At 34.6% G+C, this 22,122-nt stretch overlaps 1 protein-coding gene across 16 annotated transcripts in view; it reads right to left on the bottom strand.

The window, feature by feature from the left end:
- Positions 1 to 22,122, bottom strand: part of ARHGAP12 (Rho GTPase activating protein 12) — a 128,265-nt gene that overhangs the window by 9,868 nt on the left and 96,275 nt on the right. For all 16 annotated transcript variants that reach the window (XM_054660958.2, XM_063781576.1, XM_016962937.3 and 13 more), the window contains 4 exons: positions 15,568 to 15,629; positions 10,133 to 10,214; positions 4,238 to 4,339; positions 1,633 to 1,731 (listed from right to left, as the gene is read on the bottom strand). In XM_054660958.2, coding sequence (XP_054516933.1) covers positions 1,633 to 1,731; positions 4,238 to 4,339; positions 10,133 to 10,214; positions 15,568 to 15,629 — 345 coding nt within the window. The remainder of the gene's footprint in view (positions 1 to 1,632; positions 1,732 to 4,237; positions 4,340 to 10,132; positions 10,215 to 15,567; positions 15,630 to 22,122) is intronic.

Raw genomic sequence — 22,122 nt, forward strand, 5'->3', positions numbered from 1 at the left:
CAAAAAAAGAAAGAAAGAAACGTGTGTGTGTGTGTGTGTGTGTGTGTGTGTGTATAAAATCATCTCTCTTCACTTGGCTTATTCCCTGAGCCTGTAGGTCTCAATTAAAAAACAAAACAAAACAAAAATCCACTTTTTCTGCAAGGCCTTCCCTAACTAATACACTAGGTTTGCCCCTACTTAATCGGTGTTTTTACAGAATGCTGTACACCCCTACCATCGTAACACTCACCACATTTCATTTTATTAACTGTTATCTGTCTTGAATAATCATCTGTCTGTGGCTATAATCTCAGCCTAGGAAAGTGCAGTATCTGACTGTGTGCTGCTATGTCCCCAGTGCATAAGGCATTCACATATTTGTTAAATGAATGCACGCATACTTGCTTTCAAGAGACAGTGAACAGACTACTGTGACTAGAGCTGAAAGTCCATATTGGGTAAAATAGAAGGTGCATTTTGAAAGGAGAGATTGGGCCTACACCGTTGAATTTTAATGAATCACAGAAAGTTTCTGAGCAGTAGGGGATTAGAAAATTGACATTAGGAAGTTTCATATGGCAATGGCATTAAGGATGAATCAGTGATAGGTGAGATTAAATAAGGAAAAAACTGTTTAGGAGGTTACTCTTATTTTGGTATTAAGATATAAAGGCCTGCCCTCATGGTTTCAGGAATAAACGGAAAAGAAAGGACAAGATTCAGAAATATCATGCAATATTACAAACTACAAAGGAAGAATTTATATATAGCTTCATAACTAATTTGCTAGAAGAGGCAAAGTTCTCTTTTATTTCCTATCAGTAGTATCTTTCATTTCTTTCATTAATATAGTATGATCCTCAATGAAGAGCCATGTCCCCATATGGTGAAAGGTGAAAAGGAGAATACAGAGTATAAAAAAGTGCAAGCCAGGCACAGTGGAGCACACTTGTAGTCCCAGCTACTTGGGAGGCTGAATGGGAGGATTGCTGGAGCCCAGGAGTTCAAGGCTGCAGTGAGCTATGACTGTGCCACTGCTCCAGCCTGGGTGATGGCGAGACTCTGTTTCAAAAAAAAAAAGTACAGCTCCCAGCTGCTTACTAACGTTCTTACTAACATATCTGCAGAATATAAACCCAGGATTATTTTTGGTTGTTGTATATAAAGAAGAAGAAATATACTAGGAACACAAGGGTACTGAACAGCTTGGAGGGGAGGGGCGGAAAAACTAGAGAACTGTCACTAGAAAAGAAAAAGTGCTAATGAAGAGACTACAGCTTCTTTCATTTCATAAGCTCGCCTCAGACTTCTTCCACCAAATAGTATTATTTCCAACTCATTCAGTTATTGAATAAATACTATGTAGTAAGCACCATTTACCCCTTCTTTTTGAACTATTTCTTTTCAGCCAATGCCTGATGTGAACATTATTTCAAATCCACTGGTAGCAAACATCACATAAGTGAGAATGTTAAATCATTCACCAGCCCTGGGAGGCTGCTAAATTGACCATTGTTTTTTCCATCTCTGTCAAACACATATAAAGTGTCTTTTCACATATAGATTGCAATCTGGATATCCAATAAGCAATTAAAAAAAAAAAAGAAAAACAGCTCTGAAGTAAAAATTTTACCTAAGTCAAAGACATACCTGATTATTGATTGTACTACTAAGAACTTTAAACCAATCATTAATAACAGTGTCACTGTCAGACTGAATTAGCAGTTCTGTTCCTTGACGAGTTTTCAGCTTTAGAGAAAAGCAGGGAGAAAAAAGAGTATGGTCGGTTTGTGCTTTCAGCAAAATACATGAATACCTTTAATTCAAAGTTAACAAAACCACCAAGAGTAGCTGCCATATATTATGTAACAATGATGCAAGGTTAAAGGACTACACGGCTATGGAATACCTTTTTGGTTTACAATAATATCAGTTGAATAAAAAAAGTTGTTTCTCATAATAAATTCTCATAAAAATCTAGTAATTTAGGATCCCAAACACCATCACACAAATGCCATAAAACCTGCTGAAACTAGTACGTTTATCACTTAAAAATCTGTTCAAGTATCAAAGTGGTGCATTCTAAATTAGGATAAAGAAATAAAATCTATGACATTTTTACACAACCTGAGAAATTTTTTTCTGTCTCTCTGGCTAAAAAATACAGAAGAAAGAATACATAAAGACTTTCAATATTTCCTACTTTGTAGGTAAATATAATGGCTTAGTACAAAGAGCAGGCATAAATGTCACACCCCTTTTGGGCGGAAGTATTACTAAATTAAGTGTCAGATCATGAGCTGAAGTAAGAATACTATGTTTATTCTATATGAAGGCAATAACTAATTTATGTACAATCTCTGTTTTGCAGTTTCTTACACTTAAGTGAGGAAGAATTTTGACACATTTGTGGAAAGCACTCCTCCCATTTTCCGATTAAAAACTGATTTTTTTTCCTAGAGGAAGATATGGCAATGCTTCCCAAACAACATTCTGAAAAACATATTCCTCAAACATAGTTTCACAAATAATGTTTTAAAAAGGTACCCTCAAAAAATAAATTTTTGAAAAAGGTATATAATATTAACTTGGAAAATACTGGATTGAAGAAAATCTAACTAGATTCTCTCCTTCAAGATGTCACAGGCTTTTGATATTATAGGGTGCACTGTGATTTTCTAAGATAGGAATAAAATATACACTGCTTCCCAAATTTATTTGACCATGAAACCATTTTTATTCTTGATTTACCTTTTGAAACTACAAGGCTAATTCAGGAAATAGTGACTTCTTTCATGCACTTTTCTAGTGTTGGTCAAGCCAGTTTACCAATATTGAATGTTTACTGCACATAAGATACTCTGCTCTGTTATAGGTTCTTATTTAAAGGAAAAACATAGTCTCTTTACTTAAGGGAAAAAGAAAAAAATTGTAATTATCTAATGAGAGAAATAATTGACAAATGATAACCCAAGTACACTAAATATTATTTTTAAATAAATATTTATTGTTATAAATAAAGAAGTAGCCTCATTATTATGGTGATGCTTGTCATGAGTCTTGGAAGAAAGGGAGCATTTGGCACGGAGAGATTGGCATGGGTTGGTGCTCGAGGCAGAACAATAAAGAGTAAAAATCAGACAAACCAGAAAACCTGGGCTCCACTTGGAAAACAGCAATTAAACCAATCTGTGTACACAACAAAACAGGAAAGCCCTGAGACATGAGACTACAAAAAGAGGTTGGGATCTGGAAGGCTGTCCACAAAATCAGTCTTGGATCTCTGTAACCACACCCTTCTGGAATGGGACAGATAATGCTGCTCTTCTGTCAATAGGCTGCCTCTCTTCCCACAACTCTGAATACTTGGCTAGTCTCCTGAACAGTCTTAACCAATGAATACTCTGAAAGTAATGTGTGACTTCCAAATCTAGGCCCTGAGAAGCCCTGCAGGTTCCACCCTCACCCTCTTGGAATCCTGAGGCCGTCACTTGATGCAGCCTGGGGTAGCTCCCTTGAGAATGAAAGATCTTGCGGACAAGGAGGCCTAGCCAACAGCTGGCACCAATACTAGCCATGAGGTCACTTTAGACCATCCAGTTCCAATCAAGCCACTAGACGACTGAAGCCTCATGAACAGTCCTAAGTGAGATTAGAAGAAAAATCACCCAGCTCAGCCCAGGCCAGGCTGAGCAAACAAAATGGTTCTTTTGTTAAACCACTAAGTTTTGAGGTGGTCTCTTATGCAGCAATAAGTAACTAATACAGATCATATATTACTGGGGAGGGTTTTAAAAGATAAAATGGAAAGGTTTAAAAAAAAAAAAAAAAAAAAAGGCCTTTATTTTTTAGACCAGTTTTTGGTTCCAGCAAAATTGAGAAGAAGATATAGAGATATCCCATACACCCCCTGCCCACCCCCACACACAGCCTCCCCATTATCAACATTCCCCTTAATTTACTTTTTAATATTAGATTTGGTAAGTAAAGGGAACCACATCCTTTTTATTATTGCTGGGAAAAGATAGGATTTGTGAAACAAAGGCTTGTAATATACAGTCTGAGTTCAAACAACTTATGCAAATAAAGCCAGTTTTTACACCAGTTTTTTCTTAAATTACAATACCATCTAACTTAATCACCAACTTTGCCTTAACTAGTCACAATGAAAGACTATTTCCCAAAACAGCTCAAAAAACAGAACATCCAATTACTACAGTTTAGAATGTGTTATACTTAGAAAAAAATGTATTACCTCAAATACATTCTTTTTGCTGGATTTATCCTTTGAAGCCATCTCAATTGTTGCCCCCTTGAGGTCCACTGTGAACTCTGGTTTGGACTGATTACTGCCAAACTTCATTTTTGAAAAAGAAAAAAAACCTTCATGTGATACTCACATATATGTGTATTCAAAAATAATTAAGAACAATTTTATATTAACAATAAATCAAATAGATTTTTCAAATTCTTCTTTTTCTCTATTATAAAGTAACAATTTCTACTTTAAAATTGAAAAATATCTAGAATATATGAATACACAATTCACAGAAAACAAAATGACTCAACTTCCATCATATTATATATATACATATAAAGCCAAACTGAAATTTTTTTTACCCACCAGAGTGGGAAAAAATTTTTTTCAAAACTATGTTGGTGAGGCTATAGACTAAAAAGGCCTCATATGCAAGTGGGATATAAACTGGAACTACTCCTAGAAAAGAAAAATTGGTAATGCTATATTTGCAAATTTACAAATGCATGTATACTTTGGCTTGGCAGTTCTGTATCTTGGAATTTATCCTAGACTACACATGACTATGTAAAACGCTATGTACACAAAGGCAATACTCTTATATATGTAATAAACAGTATCAGGTAGATAACAAGCGCATTTTCCACCTAATAAACATTCTCTAAACCTGATTTTGTGCTTTCAGAAGTATTTCCTTATTGAGTAGTTACGCTGTTAACAACAACTTGTGGAAACAGAAAACACTAAGTCCCATGTTGTTTTATCTTTGTCAGAAACTGTAACTAGAGACAGATGCTATAAAGCTTCAGCAATTTAATGAGGAACTATGAAAAGAATGGGAAGACAGTTGTTACGGGTGGGTTCAGAAGTACTTAGCTAGCTATTATATTTTGTTAACTAGATAAGGAAAAGATTAGCAAAAGTAGTAGAAAATTTATGTTAAATATACACTTACTCTGTACCTTGACATCTTTAAATTTGTTTAGTCTGTTAAGAATAAAAAGTAACATTCCTATGGTATTGAAAAGTTTAAAGGTTTTAAAACCCTAAAGCCTACTGAATTGTAATCTAAAGATCATAAAAATCTGTTATAAATATTTCCTACAGAGAATTTCATTTGCTAAAAATATTTTCAAATCAAATTAATTTGTCATTAGAAATTATCTTACCCAACTTTGTGATAACTTATTCACTATTTGTAATCTCAGTAACTCTATTCAGGAGCTTCACATTTAAAATACAGTTTGCCTCAACCTGTTCCCGTTTACATCTTTTTAGCTATCAGTGTGAACTTAAACAAAAGTTAGGATTACATAAAATTTATTAGTGGAGTCAATGAAAATTTTGAGATATTACATGGAATTTATTTGTGGAATCATAATAAAAATCACAATAGAAATTGTAACTGTATTCTACAAAGTCTTTGCCTGAAGTACCATTGTCAATTGAAAGACAAATTAAACATAAAGCTATATGTTGGGCATAACTTTCTGAGCAGAAATGATGTATTGCAAATGTTACCAAACTTGAACATACATTTAACAAAATGACAAAAATCAATTATTTAATTTATTGTCATTATACACGCTGTAGATGGGTAGCTCTAAGCTAAGATACAAATAAGCAACCAAATAAGATATAGCAATTAAATATAAATACAATGACATGACATGGAATGCTAAAAAAAAAAATGCAATCAGTATAGCTGGCAACATTTCGTTAGTTATTATTTTCCAAAATCTAGTCCCACTTTTCTCTACTGTAATCAACCTCCCCACCAATGTATTCATCACAAAGAAAACAGAATTATTGTGGCAAAGGGCATGCAACAGGAACACATACAGTGACAGCTGAAACAGGATCAGACTTTACATATGCAACAGGAGGCCGACGACGGACAGAGTGTTTCCAAGAAGAAAGCAGCGAAAGCAAGAGCTCAGAGACTGAGCCTTGTTGGCAGAAGGACTTGATGGAAAAGGGAAGAAAATGATGATGTCATAACAATGCACAACAGCAAAATGACACACAAGAGAAAAGCATAATGGAACCAGACAAGACAAAGATACAATTCTATATGCAGACATACAACATAAGCAAAGCTCAACTTCCAAATAACTTTGCAAAGGTCCTAGAATTTATCCTGATGATTATTACATAAATTTATGTTTCATTTTTAAGATGAATGCTTTCTAGAATTTATCTTAAACAGACTTGTGTTAGCCATTGGGAGGAATCATGTCAGGCCCTTCACGATCTTGATTAGACCCTGTCCAAAATCCCCTAGCTTCCTCCTCGTGACCTGCTGAGTAGTATCTTCTGGTGTCCCTTTCCAAGTCATCTGTTGGGAGTAGCCCTACCATCTAGCCTGCCTTTCCCTTCCTCTAGGACACTGATACTTCCTCTAGGAGACAGGGAATTTTGTCCTCTGGGGGACATCTGGTAACGTTTGGAGATATTTTTAGTTGTCACAACTAGAGGCGGAGTGCCAGTCATCTGCTAAACACCCTACCACGCAAAGGACAGCCCCACCGACAACAAATAATTGTCTAGCCCAAAAGAGTGACTATTTTTAGAAATTTGAAAGCATGTACAAATGAATGTTTGAATAACTACCAATATTTATGGGTTGATTTTTTAAATGCTCAAGGAATATGATGAATAATAACTGAAAAGAAGCACAACATATGTCATGTCACACTGAACCTGTTCACTTGTCAGTCTTCCCCACTACTATGTAAGCTTTGAAGCCAGGGACCATGTTATTTCTTTCTAAACCCAAAGCTTAACAATGCCCAGAACACAGCAGGCTTTTAGGTCTGTTGAACAAACAAACAAACATACAAACATACATTTCTGAAGTGAGAAAAAAACAAATACAAGTTTATGTTAAGTGATACAGCAATCCAGTGGGTAACCGTTTTCCAGAAAACCAGTGGAAGGTATCTGTCCTAGAGAAGAAAAGGCTCACTAGATTTTTGGATGAGACAGCACCAATGTAAAATATTTCTTATAAAGTGGAATTGCATGCAGCCTACGTGCATTTCATTTACTCAATTTTAACCATCCACTCTCTGCCAAAAAAAAAAAATCAATACGAACCATGAATAATTTTTTAAAAATAGAACTTTGAATAGCGTGGGTGACTGTGCTCAGCGTTCCATTCATGAGTACCTGCCCTGGAGTGAGTAGAAGATTTGAACCTGCTATTTCCTCAAGTGGATCTCAAGTTTTTGTACTAAGTGTGAATCTAATTTTTAAAGAACTATATAGATTTCTCCTACAATGTGGCCCCTTAACATAAGCCATTCAAACTCAACTGAAGGAAAAGCTATTCCTTCTAACACCAAAGGAAATATGGGCTCTGCTAGAGATCAGCTTCTGTATAGCATCTTCCTAACGAATATTCAAGAGCAGTTTTCACTTGAGGTGACTGTTGGTTTTTTGGCTTACATTTTAGCCTTAGAATCTTATCCTCAGGTAAGATGTGATTCTGCTGTATAAAGAGAATATATTTTACCTACAACAGATCTAGTTGGTGACTGAGCAGATCAACAAAGCTAGAATTCTTTAACATTCCTTTCAATAATCCCAATTCCAGAGTTAAAGAGCATCTTGTATGTTTCTCTAAATTTTGGTATTTATGAATGTTCTTGGGTCATAATACATTATACGCACTTACATGATTTTTAAATACTCTTACTTCCTTTTACTTAGGCCATTCAAATTAGTTCTCGTTCCCTTAAATATGTAGCAATGGGGAAAACAAAACAGTCTGAGGTTTTAAAATTAGCCATAAAATACAAATTAAGAATTGACTGTACAACCAAGCATTTCACCACATCTTTAATCTTGTTTAGTCTTTACTGAGACTATAAAATAGTGTGGTTATGTTTTTTAAAATTATACCTGTCTGAACTGATTATATTAATACTATATCAATAGTAATAAGATGTCATTTGAAAGGTAAAAATTAAAATAGTGATTCCCTGTAATTAAAAATTCATTGAGAATTCTAAAATTTCAAATTGGCTTGCTCAGTAAATTTTAAACTATGTTTCGGCTATTGCCACATGGTAACAAAGTAATACAACCTTGGCTGATAAACAGAAATACCTCACCTCCTTTGTCAGTATTAGTTTTAATCATGAGTTCTGAATCATGTGTAAGATCTTCTACAGTAAAAACTTTAAATAAATTTTAAAATGTAACCATTCTGTACTAATGATTATGTACTGGAAGGTACTCATTTAACATCTTTAAATTCAAAATAAGTTTTCATTTCATCTAAATCACATACAAACCTGCCTACCTACAGGATGCTCTGTCTAATGGCTTCATCTGTTCCTGCTAACAACCTTCAATCTTTAAGTATCAGTAATTATCAAATAAGTGACCACTATCCAGCTTTCTTCAGATACTTTTAAAAGTGACTTATTAATCTCTTATTGCTTGTCCATTCCTTTTCTTTCATCCATTTTCTTCACTCAATTTGAAATAAAAGTTGAGCCGTAAATAGGAAGAAAGAAACAATTACACAGTCCTCTAGAAATGCATTAACACAAAAGAGCCCCACATGTTTCACCTCGAGGAAAAGGAGAAAGACATAATTATCCATTTACTTTAAGATATATCAAACCAAAATTTCAACCCTTTCACAGGTCATTTCCACTGGAATGGCTGAACAGGGAGCAAATTAAAAGATTAGTAAAACAAAACAGAAGAAACGATCTACAATGTTCACATCCGTGCTCAATTCATGTGGATTTTTAGGTTTCCTCATCAGAGAAGCTGAGGAATAATGTGTTCTGTGGCATTTGGGGTTCAGAACCATGCATGGCTGCATTATAAATGTGGATGACTAAAATTTGCTTAAATTTTATAAATGGACTTTTCTTTCATCAAACATAAGATCCATAGGTTTTGTATTAATTTTAAAGAAACTCATTAATTGTAATAAAATATTGGTTACGGTAGAATATGAGGTAGACCAAATACATTTAGAATAATTTCATTTTAAATTTTACTTGAGCATTAGCACTTCAAACTCAATTACCAAAAACTTTTAGAAATAGCCAGAGCATGGATTCTAGAGCCAAAAAGCCAAAGTTCTAAACCCAGATCTGCCACTTGGTAGCTGTAAGACCTTGAACAAATTATTATACTTAAGTGTTTTATACCTCATTTTCTCATCTATGACGGGGGAAGGGCGAAATCAGAGCAATAGCTATCCCAGCGTTAAGGAGACAATATATACACAATCCCCTGCACTGACAACATATGTGGGATACAGAATGAGCATTCAAAAAATGTAGCTATTATATGTCACAAATTATAATTTTTAATGTTTGCATTACAAATAACTGAAGAGTAATGATAGTAAGCACTCAAATATATAAAAAGCTTCAAAATCCCACAAGTAATGTGACATTTCTTTTTCTTTTGAAAGCTGGCTGACAATCCAGACACTGACACCTCAATCACTGATTTGTAACCAATGGTCAGATCACAATTCAAGATACAGCTTGCCACATTACTGCTTATTTTCTGACTAAATATCTGAAATAGCAGAGTCACAAACACAGCAAAGCTTTAACATCCTGAAAATGAATCAAGAGATGTATTTTCTCTATAATGCCCAAGTAATAAGCCCACTTTTCAGTTGAATGGATAAAACAGAATCTGTTGATTTTAATAACACCACTAATTAGACTGTCCTACTTAGTCCTCTTTTTCTCTCATAAGTTAAAATGAATCTTTAAGAAGATTTTATTCATTTTTATTTGCACACTAGCTGTAACTATAAGGACTCTGGAAATTACCTCCTGAAATTCAGGTACGATACTATTCACATAATTTAAATGTATAAAATCTCCAAAGAGAAGAAATACTTACCCAACTTGTGCTACTTCCTTGAGTTTTGGTAAAAAGTAAAGATGAACCCTGCAACACCGCCCAAGAAGACAACCAGTTCTTTCTGTAATTATAAAGATGACCGATTAAAGCTCCAATCTCGAGTTCTTTCAGCCAAATTCAAAAAATTAAGACCTACTTAGCTCTTATCAATGTTATCTACAATTTACAGCCTTGTTGACATTTTAATTGTTTTTATTGGGGATAGATACTAATGAAATTTACAGTCATTTTATGGTTCAAACCTGATCATGAAGGCCCCAAAACAAATGAAGTTAATCAGAGAAGTTATCAGAAATAACTATGAATGAATGACGCATGTAATTATGTTCACGTGAAATTAATACAGCACTTTGTGATCAAAGCCACTAATTTATTTTAAAGTCACACAAGTGGAATATTGTATTTATCAAGAATTCTTACTTAGAAGTAAAAATTAGACAAACATGCTTCCCTCATTCACCTAATTCTTTATACAGACTGTGTTACATTTCTTGGTGATCTGCCTTCCCCTAATTGGGCTGGAGTACTCAGGTAGTAGGTACTAGGTGCATTACAGGCATACAATGAATTGTACACTGATAGACCACACGACATTTAAAAACAAAATGTTTCCTCCATCACAAAAGCAACACATATACGGTATGCAAAAACTCTGAAAACAAAAATGTGTAAAGGAAAGGGAATCCCATTTCTTCTTCAATCCATACTCTAGAGGTAACCAATGTTACGACTTTGGTATAATATGGGGCTTTTAAAGAAACTGTCCACTTATCTACTATCCTATCTCCAGATACAGAGGTACGCCTCACATAGCATATGTATTATCAGTTCACCCATTTAGAACTTTAAAGCTTTTGAATATTACACCCCAGCCAGATTCCCCTCAACTTCTCCCTTATCATATTAGAGATTTTTATGTAAATGTTTCTCTCTCATAGGAATTGTAAATTATTTGAAAAAAGAAAACAGTTTTTATTTTTATTTTTTATCTGCCTCAGGCCTAGCACAGTACTTTTCAAACAGCAGGTATGAATCAGTGTTTACAAGTAGGAAAATAAATTAAAATTACCCTATATAAGGACACAGTTGCTAGGAAGATAAATGAATGTCAAATCTGTCTACTGCAGGGATTTATTAAAGCTATCCTTATAGCCAAACATATGGCCAATTTTATAAAAACCTCTAGGCCGGGTGCGGTGGCTCACGCCTGTAATCCCAGCACTTTGGGAGGCCGAGACGGATGGATCATGAGGTCAGGAGATCGAGACCATCCTGGCTAACATGGTGAAACCTCGTCTCTACTAAAAATACAAAAAATTAGCCAGGCGTGGTGGCGGGCACCTGCAGTCCCAGCTACTCGGGAGGCTGAGGCAGGAGAATGGCGTGAACCCGGGAGGCAGAGCTTGCAGTGAGCCGAGATTGCACCACTGCACTCCAGCCTGGGTGACAGAGTGAGACTCCGTCACCCAGAGGAAAAAAAAAAAAAAAAACCTCTAAAGGAGGTTTATTTTCTGTTTTCAGAATGTAGAATTTAATATCTATCAATAAGACTTACCTTTTTTTAAATTACTTTTTATGTCTAGTTGAACTTTATGGATTAAGAGAAGTGAAATAAAGTTAATTACTACTAGTGAAATAAAGTTAATTACTACTAAGTTTCTATGTTTCCATTTATTTCCTGTATTTTTTGCTTATGTTTGTTAATGCTACTTTATTTGGTAAACGGTGATTCCTAATAATTACATCTTCACTGTGGACTTCTGCACATGCTTTACCATTTTAAATACTACTTTCATAATGCTTTATGCTCTCCCCCTAGGATGAACTTTGCTACTGATATCCCTAGTCTTGCTTTACTTTCTATACCTCTGACACATCTTATTGCTTTTTTTTTTTTTTCAACTTTTCTGAATCATCTTTAGGTGTTTCTTTTACATATAGAATTTAGTTAAGTTTTGCTTTTTTATGCTTCAGTCTGAGCACCTTTTTCTTTCAATAGATTAGTCCATTTACATTTACTGATATTGATATTACAGATGGTGCTTTTTCTGTCATCATTATTTCATTTTCTGGATCTGAAGATATTTTGGAAGTATTTTAACTTTTTGTAAATTCATTTTATATTCTCAATCTTCTATTTCTTTAGATATCATCTACTGACTCCCTACTATGAAAAATACTTAAATTAGCCTATTTCCACTTTAAGTAAGCTTTTTTAGTTCAATTTTCAAAATGAGAAAAACTGTAGAACTAGTAGATATATATCTGAGAACAAATATTGAATATATAAATAGTGAAATAACGATTATTGCCTCAAGGACTAAGCACTTGCGTGACTTAGTTGCAAGGTGAATTAGTCACATTTTTTTTTCCTGGAACCCCATTTTTTCTCCTGAAAAAACAACTGATGTACATACTATAGTTATTCAGACCTGGATATGTGGCACGCAAACATTATCTTAAAAATAAATGAAGTTTTCAAAGAAAACAAATAATATTATTTATAGACAACAAAAAATTAAAACTTTCAACATGAGGCTGGGCATGGTAGCTCACGCCTGCAATCCTAGCACTTTGGGAGGCCAAGACGGGTGGATCACCTGAGGTCAGGAGTTCAAGACCAGCCTGGTCAAAATGGTGAAACCCCGTCTCTACTAAAAATACAAAAATTAGCCACGCGTAGTGGCACATGCCTGTAATCCCAGCTACTTGGGAGGCTGAGGCAGGAGAATTGCTTGAATCTGGGAGGCGGAGGTTGCAGTGACCCAAGATCGCACCACTGCACTCCAGCCTGGGCGACAGAGCAAGACTCTGTCTCAAAAACAACAACAACAACAACAACAACAACAACAACAAAACTTTCAACATGAATGAACCTCAAGGACATTATGCCAAGCAAAATAAACCAGTCACAAAAGTCATACATATAACATATCATTCCACCAATACAAAATATCTAAGGTAGTCAAAATCACAGAAACAGCAGAAAGGTTACCAAGGGCTGGGGGATGGAGGAAGAGGGAATTAGTAGGTATAGAGTTTCAGCGTTATGAGATGAAAAGGTTTTAGAGATCTGTTGCCCAACAATGTGAATATACTTAACACCACTGAGATGTACACTTAAAAATGGTTAAGATAGCAAACTTATGTATTTTTTTTACCACCATAAAAAAAATTGAAGCTTTCAAACAGAAAGTAGAACTTTGCAACACCTGGCATCTGCTACAATGGATTTGACAACATCCCAATACTTTTCTGACAGTACTGATGTGTGATTCTTTGATATTATAAATAAAATGTGTAAACATTTGAGAAATGAGCAAAGTTAGTGAACTAGTATTTTACAAATGACCTACAAGATATTATAAAATTAAGCATGGGCAAAGATTCACTCAGGTGCAACAAAGACCAACGGCTTTTAATGTAACTGAGTATGAACCGTTCACCGGCAGTTTTTCGGAGTCTTCACTACAACTAACCCTCAACAAACTACCATTTGTAGAGTTTCAGAGCAGCAGGAAAATGCACAATTATCTGAACATATCTTAAAACATTCCTCCATTTTCCACCTTTAGCTGTGAAAAGGATTTTTTTCACATACTTCAAACAAAATAATATGTCACAACAGACTGCAAGCAGAGATGAAAATTCATCTGTTTTCCATTAAGCCAAACACTAAAGATTTACAAAAAATGTAAAACAATGCCTCTCTTCTCATGGAAATTTTTTGTCTTAGAAAACATAGTTTTTCTTCAAAAAAATATTTGTGTCAATTTGTAATAGGTATTTTTAAAAAAATTATCCTTAAAATTTGTTTTAATTTCTCACAGTATCTGTAGATATAACCTATAAGGTTATAGAGAGTAGACCAAGGCTCTTTAGAATATTCAGTAATTTTTAAGCATTTAAAGGAGTCTTCAGACCAAAAAGTTTAAGAACCACTAATACATAGGAAACTAAAGATTTTGCTCAACTCAATGTAAATAAATTTGAAGATGATGGAATAGATGATTTCCTTAGGCAAATATAAATTGAAAAAAGTATTCCAAAAGAAGCAGAAAATCTAAAAGGCTACTATCATAGGAAAAAAAACAAAAGCAAAGAAAGTAGCCGAAGAGCTATCTGCACTACATATTCCCAAAATGGAGAAAGAAAAATAAAGACTCAATTCACAACTGAATTCTACCAAAGAACAGTTTAAGGGATACATAATTGTAGTATTTATAAAGCTATTTCAGAGCACTTAAAAAAAAAATCTAACTACCAAAGTCTGACAAAAAATAGTTCCATGAAAGCAAACCCAAAAAACTCAATTACATGTAAATTTAAAACTCTTTAAATGCAACTTATACTGCACAGAGTTAATTTCCTTAAATCACTAGGAGGTACTACATATTAACCAAAAAATCCAACAATCCAATAGAAAAACAGACAAAGGGTATAAAGAAACAATTCAACAAAAAGGAAATACCAACAATTTATGATACTGTAACCTATTAAAAAGGAATGCAAATAAAAATATCATTTTCTCTCTTCTCTCTCCTGGCAAAATCAAAGAATTTAACAACATACTAAACTGGCGAAAGGTGTGCAGGAATGCACGGCTCCTGGAGGCAGAAACGGATTCGATATCTTACAGTGCAATTTGGAACACTGTCGAAATGACTTTGCAAGTGGCCCAGCAATTCCACTTTTTGTAAAATTTATTTTATGGGCAGATTTGCATACTTGCAAAATGAGTCATGCAAGATGCTAAATGTAATATTACATGTACTAGCAAAAATGATAAACAACTGACATGTCTACCAATAGACAAGTGTAGTTTAAAACGTGCAAATAAATAATGGGGAAATAAACTATATAGTACAGCCAAACAATATACAACTATGCAGTAGATTAAAAACAATGTGGCAGCTCTACAAGCAAGAAGTGAAACCATCTCCAAGATAAACTGTGAAAAGATTATGTTTAGAAAATTAATCTCTATACATACAAACATATACATATATATCCTATCTCTGGAGGAAAGCACTAGAATTCAGGAGACTTAACACTGATTGCCTCTGGGGAGGGGAAGTAATGCCGGCTGGGGGATTGACTTTTCACTCAATACTTAGTCTACCTTTGTTTTTTACCATGTGCATTTACTGCTTACTGAAAAAAAAAATATTAAAGCAAATGCATCCTCAGAACCCTCTGCCTCATTACCTCTTAACTTAATATTACTTAGGAAATATGTCAAGACAAAGGAAAATTTTCATAAATCTCATGACAATCTTACATATATGATTACACAGAAAACAAATGGTGAGAGATTCTTCAGAACCTATTGTTTATACTAAAATAATTATATTGAGAATTTTTAATTTATTTCAGATGAATCATGTAAGAACATTAAAGACTTGTGTACTTACCGAACCTTTTTCCCATTTTCAGCAATTTTTGTTACATTTAATAATCCATATTTCTCTTGATCCTATGGAACAGAGTAATACTGTTTATACAATCACATAGACAATGAGGTCCAAGTTCTTACACATGACTGAACCAACATGGTCTCGTTCTCTAAAAATTAGCTTGAAAGAAAAGATTAGTCAATGTGTAACATGCGTAGTTCTAGAATACATTAAGAATATAACTTTCCTAATACTTTTGTAGTTTTTTTCTTAATTTTATAATTAAACACTTCTTTTTCTCCTTAAGTCACAGCAGCTATTAGATACTTTGCTATCAAATTAGATTTCCGTATGAACAAAGCAGCACTGAAAAATAATTTATGTCTTTCTATTCAAAGAAAGGAATACAATGCTATAAGGATAAATTCTACAAAAAAGGAATGATTTACTTTGCTGTTATTTTACAACTATATAATCTGAAAATTATTCAATATACTAACTCACTTTGTCAAAATGTAAAAATAGGGAGACCAAATACTGTGTCTGTATTTAATAAATTACTAAAAAGTTAACTGGTATCATGTACAGAACTTGCCTTAATGTAGCATAAAAAATTCAGCATGTGCTTCATTAGGCATATTATCAGATTGTGAGTTCCTCTCTAGACAAACTAGATTTATTAGCCAGCTGATGTCAAAAACAGTGACACAAGCTTTATCATCAAACCCTACAAAGGCAAAAGCCATTGTACTAAAGTTAATGTTATCTTAAAATTCTTCCAGATGGAAATCAAGAAGCACTTTCTCACTGCTTTAGTTTCCTAGAAGCAAATGAATTTAATTAAAATGAGCTGAGTCCACAGTAATCATTCACCATTACTAAGCATTATCTGTATGAGACAATAGTCAATTTTAATTCAACTAAAGCACTCATACACACGCACTCTCTCTCTCTCTCTCACAAGGAAGAAGTATCCCCAATTCTATTTAACTGATTACTCTGCTATATTTTCTCAATGTACTTTAATCAGAAAATATACATTTTTCTGCATGAGAGATAAACATAATATTGAGCATTTTTTTTACCAATGTCTGAAAGTTTCGTCTGGTCTGATAAAAACTGACATCTGTAGACAAAGCTGACAAACTGCTATGTCAATATACATTTTTGGTATACTGGGGACTTGGGAAATAGCCCATATGAAGTTTTATTGTAATTTTTTCATAAAGCACAGCTTAAATCTCCTTAGATACGCAAGTTTGATATTTTTCGTAAGAACTATGTTGCTCCTCAACAAAAACATTAATAACACAATTGTAAGTATGTGTGAGATTGTTTTTTTTTTCTTTTTCTCATAAACCCTCATGTTGAGGGCTGACTTTCAACAGATCACAGCAAGGCCGCTGCATAAGATGTTAAAGAAGAACATTTTTAATTTGCCACCTGCACCCCTCAAAAGCAGGGAGAAAACAAATCTTTCCATCATATGGGAACTAAGTAACAACATTAATCTGAGTGGATGGGCACTGATTACTTAAGCCAGGGAACTCAGCAATTGGAAAGGCAGAGAGGTGGGAATTAAGCCCATTTTAAAAATGCCACAGCTGAATTTGTATTAAAAAAAAAAAAAAAGGCAGAGGCAGGAAGGAAACACAGGCATCAAAACAGGAAGAAAAATGGATGGCATAGCAGTAGTGATAGACAGCCTAAGCCTAAGGATGAGAGGGAGAGTCTAGATCAGGGATTCTCACCCAAATCAATGGATAGACTGAAACCGGAACATAACTGAGCATGTATATATGCATCACTCAAAGAAAAGGTCCAGAACTTTCACCAAATGGTCACAGAGATCAAGACCCAAGTACTAATGCTCTATTAATCACTCTAACTTGAACATAAAGAACAAAATTTGCTACACCCAAAACGTACAAATACAAAGAACAATTCCCATGCAATGTGATACATGCTATGAGAAAGCTATGCCTAACTCAACCTGGGAGAGAAAGACATCAGACAGCCTCCTGGGGAACTTGACACTTGAACCAAGGAACAGGAGTCAGCTAGACTGAAACAGCAGGAGATAAAAACAACCAACAGTGAAAGGCACAGGGGCTAAAGACAGCATTTCATATTTGAAGGATTTTAAATTCCCCCAAAGTATTGGGTGAGGTGGAGAAGTGGCAAGAAATGAGGTAGCAGAAAGAATGCACTAAGAAAGGGTAGCATGACCAGGAACCAACTAGAATACTATTTTAATCATTACTATAACAGATGATAAAGATCTGAATGTGGTGGCAGTGACAGAGAAGAGGGGCCCAATTTGACAGATTCAGAAGACAAAATTGACAGGGACTTTTGCTAGGGTGAGAGCAAAGATCTTGGGGAAACTGTCAAGCTTGAGCAATGGGTAGCTGGTAATATCTCCACTTCAATGTTACTTTAGGGCTTTTCCTGACCACTTTTAAGTAAACTTCCCACTATTTATGACTGCCTCAGTTTGTTTGCCTTATTGTACTTACTACAGACTAAATGTTCGTGTCCCTCAAAATTTGTACGTTGAAATCTAATCTCAAATGTAATGATACCTGGAGGTGGGGCCTCTGGGAGATGATCAGGTCATGAAGGTGAAGCCCACATGAATCTAATTAGTGCCCTTATAAAAGGGAACCCTTGTTATTTCTGCCATGTGAGGACACAGCAAAAAGGAACCATCTATGAACCAGGAAGGTGCCCTCACCAGACAGTGAATTTATCAATGCCTTGATCTTGGACTCCTCAGCCACCAGAACTGTGAGAAATAAATTTCTGTTGTTTATAAGCCACTCAGTTTATATTTTTGCTATACCAGCCCCAATGGACTAAGACACCCTTAATGCAAAGTACAATTGTGTGTTTTTTATTACTTTTATTACTTCATTATCCACTCCATTAGGCCATAAGTTGGAACCACATCTGTTATGTTCATCAATAACCAGTGCCTAGTACTGTATCAAGCATGTAGTTGGCATTCAATACATATGTGATGAAGTAATTTACCAATAAATTAACAGTACTATAACAAGAAAGAAATATGAGGGTCAATAACAGAGAAAATAAAGCTTTAACTATTAAATATCTAAGTTTTTGAATTTGACATAAAAATAAATAGGCAGATGGGTAATATAGGTTTGGATACACAAGTAAGAGTTAGGAAAAACATTTAAGGCAGGGCACGGTGGCTCACGCCTGTAATCTCAGCACTTTGGGAGGCCAACACAGGTGGATCACAAGGTCAGGAGTTCAAGACTAGTCTGGCTAAGATGGTAAAACCCCATCTCTACTAAAAATAAAAAAATCAGCTGGGCATGGTGGCAGATGCCTGTAATCCCAACTACTTGGGAGGCTGAGACACAGAATTGCTTGAATGTGGGAGGCGGAGGTTGCAGTGAGCCGAGATCGCGCCACTGCACTCCAGCCTGGGCGACAGAGCGAGACTCCGTCTCAAAAGAAAAAAAAAAAAAAAAAATTTAAACAGATTTTTATTTCATACTATTTAGTATACTTTCTCTACATAATATGTGTCAAAATCAACCAATGTTTTTGTGTTGCTAAGAAAGCTTCATAAAAAATATCTTAAGTCCCATAAAATATATACAAACTTATACATGAATATTTGTTGGTCTAAGTATTTGATACTCTAAAAGAAACTTTATATTAAAAAGAAGCAGGAATGCTTTAATAAGGACTAGCAAATTATGGTTAAATTGAGTAACAATATTATTCTATCCTAATAGGCAAGAAAACAATAAACTTCAAATTCTACTAGGTAATCTGGGAAAAATTTCACAAGTTCATAATTACTTTGCAGGCTCCACAATTTCTAATTGATGTTGCATTCTTTTAGTAAAGTAGGTACTTCTCAATTTAGGCTAACAAGTGTGATATACCAAAATCAATACACCTGATCAAAATCCTTATCTTCAGTTAATTGTGTAACAATAAGATTTTAAAAATATAGAATAAGTAAACTTGCACAATTGTACCTATAGCATTGAAAAAACACCACTGTAATGAAACATCCAGAATGGGTAAATCCATACATAGAAACAGAATGCAGGCTAGTGGTTATCAAGGGCAGGGGACTGGGGAGGGTGAAATGGGGAGTGACTTTTAATGGGTATGGGTTTTATTTTGGGGTGACGAAATGTCCTATAACAGAGGTGATAGCCACACACGTTGTAAATATATTAAATGCCACTGAATTGTACCCTTTAAAATGGTTACTGGTTAATTTTATGTTACATAAGTTTTATCTGAATAAAAATAAATTTTTAAAAGAGTCAATGGATATAAAAAGAATTAAACATTCATGTTTTTTAAAAAGGCCTTAGAATAGTAATATTCAATGAAAAAAATAAGCAACTTGTCCATTAATACTTCAAATCATTAAATTTTAAAATGTCTTTCTCTAAATTGATTAATGCATATTAATACCATAAGTGGACATACAACATCAAAGCTCAAGTTTCTGAAATGCATATTCTAAAACTTTACTCAGTATTCAGTAATTGGGAATTCTAAAATGCATATTCTCATAGGTACATTGGGACATATAATGAATAGCTTCTTAGATCAGCCCACAAAAACCTATTTAATCCATATTATAGTCAAATTGTAGAAAAATATATTATTGACTTTTAAAAAATGTATATACTGCCTATTTCAAGCAGATTTAAAGGGACTACAAAAAGTAACAATCATTTAAAAATTAGAAAAGAAAAAGTTAACATGTTTAAAATTTATATTAAGGGACGAAATTTTAAATCTGGTGTGATTAAAGGAGATAGATGAGCAATCTGCAGGGATTTTTAAGGTGACATTAAGGAACTAAAAATGATGATGGTATCATTTCCACTTCTAAATTTGCAGCTTCCTTCTTTCTTATCACTAAGCCTTTATACCAATCAGATTTTAACTCGCAAAGAAAGAGGGAAATATCTCCCTGTAGTAACTGGGTACGAGTGAGAAAGAGACGCAAGACTACCAGAAGCCATGCAGGCGCAGAGGAGGAACCAGAGGGCAGAGGGAGTGAAGAGATGTCACAGAGGGCAGAAACCTCCATGGGAGGGCACGACAGCATGGACGGAGCATTCAGGAAAAAAGGAATGCCGTCTGGTGATGGAAAAACAGAACCACCTCTGGTAGAATTAACACGGCGGTTTGTTTTTTTCACCTAAAGGTAAAAAAAGATTGAAACAGAAGAAACATTGGCGAGGCAGTTCCCTGTGATGGCCATCAGAGGGTACTGTGAGTCCAGCATGGTCTAGCTGCTGTCAAACTTCAGAAAATGGATAAATGGGTGGTGAAATAATTTGAAAACAGTCCTTGTAACTGCATGTGCAACATTTAAAAACTTTGTTTCTAGGATTACTTAGGAATTCTCTTTTAACAAAATGAAAATAATGTATAAAAGATCTTTGTGGGAACTGTGCATTACCTACATTTAAAATAGTTTTAAAGGGTTTCCTACTTTTCTAGATGGACAGATTGAGTACTGTAGTAACAGTGCCTTAGATTCGTATGGCAATTCTTGCCAAAACAACCAAAATAATGTTCACTTTTATCGTTATGTAATGTTTATGTACCCAGTACTGTGCAAATAATGCAAAAGATAAGTAGATGCATGTAGTCTCTATCTGTCCTCTATTTAAACTTCTTTTAGGAATTTAAAACCTGGTAGGGAGACTAGAAGTACATATAATAACTTGCACTTATTCAATGCAATTAGTGACTTGAGAGTTCAGATAAAGAAGAGAACATTATTCTGCTACGTTAGTCTGACAAAGCTTTCTGGAAGGGTCCATCTTGATGGAGGTATAGGATTTAACTATGTATAGAAAAAGCAAGGCCCACTCTAGGCAGGGGTACTGCCTAAGCCAACATCAGAAGGAAATGTGTACAACCCCTGATTAGTGCCAAAAAGACCAGATTGCACTAGGGAATGGAGAAAGAGTTAGAAAAATGAAACAGTATCTGTGAAAATCTTTACCTCTGGGAAATCTGAAGTATCCTAATAAATAACAGTGTATCATAATTTCATAAACTAGAGAAGCCATAATAAAATTTTGTCTTTTAAAAAGCTTTAAGGTTTCATTTATTTATTCAACAAATATTTACTGAGCAGCTATTATATGGCACTGTGGGAGGTAATGGGGTAACTCTGTTCCTGCTCTAATGAAGCTTTACTCTGTCTGGTGGGGAAGACAGACATTAATAGAGAGTTGGAGGTTCCTATAAGAAATAAATAATGACAAGTTATTTTATGTAATCGAATAATATATAATCAAATACTATGAAGAGTATTATAGGAAAACTTTGCCTAACCTAGAGAATTAGAATAAAATTCTCTGAGGAAATAAAAGTTCAAACTAAGCCCTGATGAATGAATAGAAGCTAACCAGGCAAAGATGTCGGGGAGAATGTTTCAGCATGCAGAAGAAATGACACACACAAGGACCCTGATCTGAAAGGCAGGCTCCTTTGAGGAACTGAGAGAAGGGTGGTGTGGTAGGACAACAAGCAAGAAGAGAAAAG

This window comes from Pan troglodytes, chromosome 8, assembly GCF_028858775.2.
Source record: "Pan troglodytes isolate AG18354 chromosome 8, NHGRI_mPanTro3-v2.0_pri, whole genome shotgun sequence".
Lineage (NCBI taxonomy): Eukaryota > Metazoa > Chordata > Mammalia > Primates > Hominidae > Pan > Pan troglodytes.